Here is an 8,540-nt window from a genome sequence, read left to right as displayed (position 1 = left end):
CAGTTTTACACCTCTGTAGGTTGCCTGCTGGAACCATAATGGTGTTTTTTGCAATTTTCTCTTTGTCTACCTTAAATTTCAAGTAGTTTTCAGTATACGGTAAACCATACCGAATGTTTCCTAAAAATGTTTGATTTGTGCTTGTTGCAGTTTTTTCTATGGCTCAGATTTTGTTTGAATGGATTTGCGTGTGTCAGACGTCAGTGTGATGATATCCGAAGAATCTCACTCCGTTGTTTAAAAACTTGCAAGTAAATGGTCAAATATATTTGGGGAATTATATAACATTTTAAAAGTCCAGATGCTGCACATTCCCAGAATGAATGGTCACTTTTTTCCAATTACGTGGTGTTTTAACTTTTAAAGATGACAAATATATCTTGGAAATGATTCGAAAGTCAAATCAAGATTTTAGGATCACATGGTTAAAGTTTGGTTTCTTCAATGGCAAGTTTAACTGTATTTTCATTTTTATGATCCATTTTTTTTAATTTTAGTTGTTAATAAAACTTTTAAGTTAAAAGTTTCAAAGTCGGAACATAAAAAATGTTAGAGGCACCATATCAAGCTGGTCATTTATCTATTTGGCAACAATAATAATCATTTACATGCATTGAAAAAGTGCCTCACAATTTAGTTCCATATTAAATTAAGCTTTACAATGGTATTTATTAATTATTTACAAGTTAAACATATGGTTTTATACAGAATATCTGCACTGATTGCTTATGACTGATAAATATTATATATTGAGTGGCTCATTAATGGGATCAAACACGTTTTCTCATTTTATATTCGAGTGTCTTGCTGCAGTTGAGTGTTTTCGATGAACTGTTCCATACAAATGCTTTTGAGCACTTTACACATAAACATTAAGTGTTTTAATATACATAATATAATTAAGTGTCAATATTTTCTTAAATTTTACATCCACAAAGTACTTGAGAATCCAGAATTTTCTACACATCAGAAATTTTGATATGGAGAATCAACAATGAAGACAAAGCAAGGATCCGTTACCAGTGAAAACTTGGCGCGGATGATGAAGACGATGGTTGATATTCTATGGTCCCGCCAACCACGAGATGTTTGGGACGTGATGAATGGAGCCGTGTGGTGAGTAGAGAAGAGAGAAAGAAACACTTATTTTCTCACAGTTCGTAAGAGCTGGGTGGGATATAAATAAATGTTTAAATCACTTTTACATTCGTGTAACTTCCATGTTAAATACTCTGACAATTATGAGCTCTGCTGATTATTAAATATATTTTTTCTGATGTGGTGTGGACCTTATTTTGTGCTCATTAAAGACAAATGCGTCTCAAAAACCAGATGCTGTCTCCTCTGTTGCACGTTGTGATGAAACAGTTTTACATCGTACAAAATATGTAGTATTGCTATACAATATCTCTGATATAGCAAAGTACATATGACGTCCAACTACTTCATGATCCAACAATAACAGGCAGCCATGGATACAAGAAACACAGCCATTGATTGGTCTGCCACATGTATCAAACTCAAAATGTACCACTAACCCTCCCCCTTTACAATATGATGTTTATTATTCAATAAAAACAAAAAACTAAATAGTTTGATGATCAAAGCCCGAGTAAGTCCAAGTCCTTGTTGGCTTTTATCCAGAGTGATGACTTTTGAATTCAGTCGGTACATCGCTGTCCAGTTTACAGATCACCTTGTAGATTGCTTTCTTCCAGGATGGATCACGATCTTTGCCCATTGAAATGGAAATGTAGAATTCTCTTAGTGTGATCTCAGCCACTTCAAGGAATCTGTCAGGGACCTGTGAATCCACAGAAGATGTATACAAATAAAAAATCTACATCAAACCTTACACACATACTGTTCATAATCATAGTCTGTTTTTATAAGTTGTCGAGTGTTGAAGATTTGCATTATGTTTTCTATAGTTACAATCATATCTGGCTAATTCAGGTAAGTAGCAAGATTATAATTGAGATTGGACAACCAAACAGTCAGTAGAAATAATAACATGTTGCATTAACTAAAGTACACACAACTGACTTTACTTACCTTACTAATACCATTAGCTAATATTAGCTGCTAACATATTTATATTTACTGTTTATCATTGTAAATAATTGTGGCAGACTTGGTTCTTTTTTACAAAAAAATACTCCAATTAGTTAAAGATTTTCTTTGAAGATAATCTCTATCTAAAAACGTGGTCCATGGTGGCCTTGAGGGGATGTAATAAATCAGTCTAAAGTTGAAGGTGTCATTTCGGGCTGTTTGAGATGGAAGTTGGGTTTTGTGAGAGAAACGGTCAATAAATTTAGCTTGTGGTCAAAACAGTGGTCTAAGAGTGGAGCACTGAGAGCAAGTCCACCATCAGCCAATCTGGAGCTTTGATGACCAAAGAGCGGCTGGAAAAGTCTACAAACAAACCAGAACACAATACATTGCTTGGTTCTACATGTTGCCTTTAGGAAAATAGAAAATCTTAACTTCCAAGAGCCTGACTCGGAGGATGATTTGCAATGTTCTTGTAGATTTTGTCAGTAGAGATGGGAATCAAGAACCAATTCCAAACAGTCCAAACCATTGGAGTCAAAAGCCTGTGAGATTAAATTCCTTTTATTGATGTTAGCATGTTTCGCTGACAGTTGCCCATTGGAAGAAAATGATGTAAAAATGATCTATTCCGCTGGAAATGTGGAACAAGGAGTCGGGGATAAGAGTGAAAAATGGTCCGATGCATTGATTCATTTCACCACAAAAAGCAAACGGTGCTGATTGCAATGTCTGTAAAATTGTCATTTTAAATAAATGTGGAACACCTGTAATATCCTGAAACATGTTACTGAACAACATGGGCTTGAATTCCATTGGAATGTATTTGATACTCAACGGACAAGTGCCTCAGCTTCCCAACTGAGCTGCACATCCGTTACTATGGAAACGTGTTATAAATACAATGAACGCCATGAAGACAGACTTAGATAAACAACAGAGCTTTTGCACACCTGAGACACTTACATGCCTTTTTCCTACTGTTGCTACACTGAATTCAGACTGAGAAAATAAAACGTGCTGTTGTTGAAAACCCATATGGAACCATTATTTTTCCCCCACGCAGAAAATAGAACAGGACTTGTTGAGAGAAACGATAAAGAAGCAGAATGGAAAATGCCACTGGAATCAATAAATCAATTCCCATGTCTTTTCTATACATGTTATCATCACCACCACTTGGTCGAAAGGTTTACTTTGTTGAATTCATGCTCCCCAGAGAATGAACCCTGTCTCCTTTCCTTTCTGTCTATGTGCTCAGGCCAAAATGTCTGGTATCTCTGGGCCTCCCCTTTTTCAATTCAGTCTCATTGATGACTTGTTCGTGGTTACATCTACAATTAAAGAGTGTGGAGGCTGGATGATCACCAGATTCTTTTTTAATGCCACTAACCGCTGACCAGATCCTCAGTAAACCAGTGTGACCTTTGAGATAAGGTTGCCTCGGTGGCTCTGTAATGATTATTTCCCCTTTAATGGGCTTTATGTTTGCATGTAGCTTTGTTCCCAGTACAACCACGGCTAAACTGAATATGAAATAAACAATACACAATGGTAGTTTGTTATGAAGAGATTACTAAACACATAAAAAGGAGATAGAAACTGTTTGATATGGCAGTGACAGTGGTTATGCTGAGGAAACATTTCTGAGAAGAAATTCTTACAAAAGTCTCAACGCCTTTCTTTGTCATACTCGCAGCATCTCCCCCCCCCCCCCCCATTAAATGTGGGATTGCAGTCAGAATGGATTGTACGATCAGGAGGTTGTTCAGCTCTTCTCAGACCAAACTCAGAAACTCTGACTCATTATGGACGAATGGCAATGTTAGTAAAAACTTGCATGGACTCAAATTAATTCATTACTTTTTATTGGTTCATTAATCAAGGTCGTGTTTAATTAACACAACATTAATTGCATCATTACATATTACTGCGTATGCGTCAGGGAACTGTTTAAAAAAAAGTTGTACAATACTTAATATTTTGCAGCTATGTCGTCCCTGCTTTTATACAGTATGATAATAAAAAAAGGTATTAACTTGAATATTTTTTTTTTTTTACTAATTAGAAAATGTATATTAAAAACTCTTAAATTAAGCTGATGAACCAGAAACTGTTTTTACTCTGAACAGTTAGTGCTCAGTTAGAAATGAATCCTTCCTTCAGGGGATTGATTTTTAATTAATAATTGAAATTTCTTTGTGTGCGTGTGTGTGTGTGTATAATATGAAAAAGTTGTAATGTAGCGGGGACACTCCCAGACTTCTACAGTTAATCAGTTAAACTTACACAATGAAAATAATAGAAAACCTCATTCTAAATTCAATGAACTTTGAACAGTTGAATAGCATTAGATTGTAGAGGTGCACTTAATAACACTAACATGAACACTTAAATCATGTTCTTCAGCTACATGTCATAAGCTTTACATAAACAATAAGGTTAGATTAGGTTATTAACTGCTTAGTGTAGCAAAGACTAAACTTGACTTCATGAAATTATTATAATGAAGCCACCAAAGTGATTTTTTTCCTTATAATATTAAGCTTCTGTTAAAAAACAGAGGCTTCTAATTAGGAGCATGTCTCACCCCCATCCCTTATTTCAGTCTCTAACAATCAGCTATATCATTAACTAATGAAGCAGAATACCTAAAAAAAACTAAATGCATATTAGCTTGTTTTGTGTTTTTTTTAAATATATTTTGTTTGTATATTTAGTAGTTTTGTGGTTGAGTACTCTGTGTTAACATCATCTTATAATGTGATTAAATTTACCCACCTAGCACAAATTAATTTCCATGGTTTTTACATTGGATTTATCTGTACATGTTAACACGTCTAAATAATAATCTATAGCTGACGTGTTGACACATGCAGGACGTCTGACTATGAAGCAGGTCTTCAAATTCGTTCATGGGATTTTATTTAGCTTTGTAAAAATAAATTACATCAGCAGTTCACAGCCGACTACTTGGGGGGGGGGGGGGGGGGGGGGGGGGCTGTGTGTATCATTCTGCTTTGAAAACTATACCAATTACAAATAAGGAAATGATTAGAAAATGTAAATACTTTAAGACTCCTGAGGAATACAAACCACATCTATCAAAAGTAAACTGTGTTGAGCTGTACAAGATCAAACATTAAAATGATAAATAAAGTGATAAATTATTATTTTACGTTACTATAATGAAATATACCTCATTGAATGCTCCCAAACCAAACTGATTTATAATAATAACAGATAGTTCAGGACCACTGCTCTTCAAAAGAATATTCAAGTTGTATACGGCACAAAAATGTGCTTTTGGTAGGATGATATGAAAACTTGTACATTCAGAACAATCACGTTCAGTTTCTGGTTGAGCTCACCTGGAAGTCACTGGCTTTGTTGTAGTGCACTTTCAGAGCCCTGAAAAGTTCTGATTCTCTCCCCACAGTCAGAGCCCTCACGTCGGCCACTCCGTCCACGAGGGCGTGGCGGGCGAACTTTTCAATCTGGATGTAGTAGAACTCCCTGAAGTTGCTGAACCACTTGATGAGCTGAGAGGTGATGCAGCGCGTGAACTGGGGACGACACAGCAAACAGGTATGTGCGTCCATGAAATATGAAATCACTGTTTTGTGATTTGATAAATACTGTAATGACTTAGGCTTTGTGTTGGAGAAGCTGCAAAACAAGATGTAAAGCAAATAAAACAATTTACACATCTTGTGTTTCACAGGAATTCAATAGTTATGTAATGTTGATAATTGCTTGATTTTAATGCTGCCTGATTTGAAATAAAATATAAAAATGATATAGTTGTCTCTTGACTGTTTATTCTGTTGCGACAAATGCATTCATAAAGCATAAAACTGGTTGGAAATCGCTTTCATTATAAAAACCATAGAGATTTTCAGAGATGTTTTTCACAGAAAAACGCAACAATTATCCCAACATAATGAAAAATGTATTAAATCTGTGCTTTTCAGCCAGGTTTAGATTATAATTTGATAGTTTAATCTATTGTTAATCTATTTTTTTTCACCTGCACGTCATGGAAACACATCTTCAGTACCAGCGAGCTCGGGTAGCGGGTGTAAAAGAACATCAGCTTTGCTTTCTTCAGATGATTTGTCGTCAGACCCTCCTGAAATGTGTTAAGGTTGAAACAGACACACAAATGCATCCTCTATACAAAAGCCTGATTTCTTTTTTTTCTGCAAGGAATCAGGACAGAGGGAGTCACTGCTATTTTCTTCAAAGTTCACACGATCAAAGGGAGAAATTATTGGATTCTGTAAGATGCAAAGTGGCCATGTAATTTAAAAAGAGGTGAAATTGGTGTTGATGAACAGATTTGGTTTATACCACATACCTGGGTTAATGAAAAGGAATTATTGCTTGCTTCTGAAGTCACCTGTACTTTCTGTCACTGCTGACTTAAAGATACAAAACTGTATTTTAAAAGAAACATGAGACGACACTTATTTGGATCTTGTTAAAAGGATACGTTCAGCATGACCAGACTGTCGGACTCCATCTTGACCTGAGGAAAGCACCGGTTTTCTAAAAGCGTTGGATCCACAGTGCGGATCTGCGCGGACCTGGAGTTGACCTTCGATCTCACCTTGACCGAAGTCCAACGTGCGTCGAACATCTCAAACTTTGCTTGGCCGACTTCAGAGCATCCGTCTTGCAACCAGCTGAGTGCAGAGTTGTGATCCTTCTGTGATGGAGTCAGAGCGGAGTCATGACTGAAGGGCACCGCAGGTTTTGGACGAGCTCTCGGTCTGGGCTGGAGGACGAGTTTGTCGGGTGTTTCCAGTCGAGGCTTTTGCACAACCAGGGACAGAGCTTCGGTTTGGACATCTGGAACATGCACCTTTGTGTTCCCACAACATGAAAGTCCTGTTTTCTTATCTTCACACACTGATGACTGAAGAGGTACATCTGTCTCTACACCCTCTTGGGTTGTTGATGTCTGTAGAAGCGGCATACTTTTAAAAACAGAGTCAACACTCCTGCTGACGGCTCTGGACAGCTCGTACTTTAAGACATCTGCCATTAGCTTGATTCTCTCAGGTTTGGTTTGGAAGTAGCTCATCAGCTTCACTTTTTTACAGCCTTGATGTTCTCGACTTGAGCTGCTCTCAAACTCATTGCATGAATCTGTAAATGCATCCCTTGGGGATGTGTCAGGAGAGTTGTTTCCAGTCTGGTACTTTTCCTCACTGTTTTCTGTGGTTTCGGTTACTTCATCCATTTGGTAGAACTCTGTTCTGAGCTGTCGGAAGTGCTGCTGCTGACTCTCGAGCTGCTTTCTTATCAGGCTGTGACTTCCGCCACCAGATCCCTTTGTTTCCATGTGCTCCTGATGCGAAGACAGTCCTCTAATCCTTTCTTTTTCCTGCTCGCAGTCTGCCCACTCGTGCTGACTTGCCGTCACGTCTGGGCAGTGCATGCCAGGACAGCTGGTCATGCCTTTGATGATATTTTCTACTCGGGCACGCTTTGCTTGACGTCCACTGCTAAGATTCCTGTCGTGATGACCGCAAGAACCGGCTGAAGGAGACAGGTGCCTTCTTAAAGAGCAGGGGGCAACGAGCTCCACTGAGCCAGAACGGATCAAGCTCGAACCAGCTTCACCTCTGCTATAATAACCACTCTCCAGTTTCTTGTTGTCATCGTCTTTGGCAAAAGTCACAAAAGCACCTGATGCATCTGAATTTGAAGGCACAGGGTCGGGTGGGAAAGAGGAGAGATGCTGTGCAGTGCCGCCGTCGAGGCAGATGTTGGTGGAATACAAGCCCTCGCTCCAAACACTTGAATCCATGCTTCCATGGTAAGAAAGACAACAGTGGGAAAATAACATTGATTAGATAATTGAAGTGTTGCAAGACTAGAAAATGGGATTTCTTCCTGTACTTCTTGAAAATGAAACACTAATAAATATCAATTTTTTTACGTACAAGGAACTGAATTGCATTTTCAAACAAGTGTGAAAATAAAAAATAAAATATATTGCCTGACAAAGGAAAATAAAGACTAATTTTAGTTATGAATTGAACATTTGCACAGCGAGCAAAGACAAGTAATTAGTTGTTCTCGCAAATTTCTCAATTGCATCAATTCCTGTTAAGCTATATTAAAATCTAGATTTTAATATAACTAAGTGAATCTATTAGTAAAGTGAGAAATAACCTACCCAGTGTGGAGGGGAGCAGAGGAGGCAGCAGCTCTGAAAGTTGCACGAGGGAAAGTGTCTGTTATTTGTACTGGTCCAGCTGAGACAACAGGGGGCGTGGTCACATGCACCAACCCATCCCCATAATAACATTACCTTTACATTATTTGAATGGAGCAGCCCACTGTTAATACAATGAATGATGAATAAACACTTAAATCAAATAGTTTTAATCTGTTTTATTAGTGTAGTTGAAATATTAAGTTTTTAGAATTTAAAAAGTGTCGGTCACACCCACAGACTGTATGGTTACATC

At 37.6% G+C, this 8,540-nt stretch overlaps 1 protein-coding gene across 1 annotated transcript; it reads right to left on the bottom strand.

The window, feature by feature from the left end:
• Positions 1-621: 621 nt before the first annotated feature.
• Positions 622-8,275, bottom strand: LOC117757958 (prospero homeobox protein 1-like). Its single transcript, XM_034579189.1, has 6 exons — positions 8,246-8,275; positions 6,551-7,874; positions 6,086-6,187; positions 5,427-5,621; positions 1,620-1,804; positions 622-1,522 (listed from the first exon to the last, which is right to left on the bottom strand). The coding sequence occupies exons 2-5, from the start codon at positions 7,871-7,873 to the stop codon at positions 1,637-1,639; spliced, it is 1,788 nt and encodes a 595-aa protein (XP_034435080.1). The 5' UTR covers position 7,874; positions 8,246-8,275; the 3' UTR covers positions 622-1,522; positions 1,620-1,636.
• Positions 8,276-8,540: the final 265 nt, after the last annotated feature.

The sequence above is a fragment of the Hippoglossus hippoglossus genome, chromosome 24 (genome assembly GCF_009819705.1).
Source record: "Hippoglossus hippoglossus isolate fHipHip1 chromosome 24, fHipHip1.pri, whole genome shotgun sequence".
NCBI classification, from domain to species: domain Eukaryota; kingdom Metazoa; phylum Chordata; class Actinopteri; order Pleuronectiformes; family Pleuronectidae; genus Hippoglossus; species Hippoglossus hippoglossus.
This window is presented reverse-complemented; position numbering and strand designations above follow the sequence as displayed.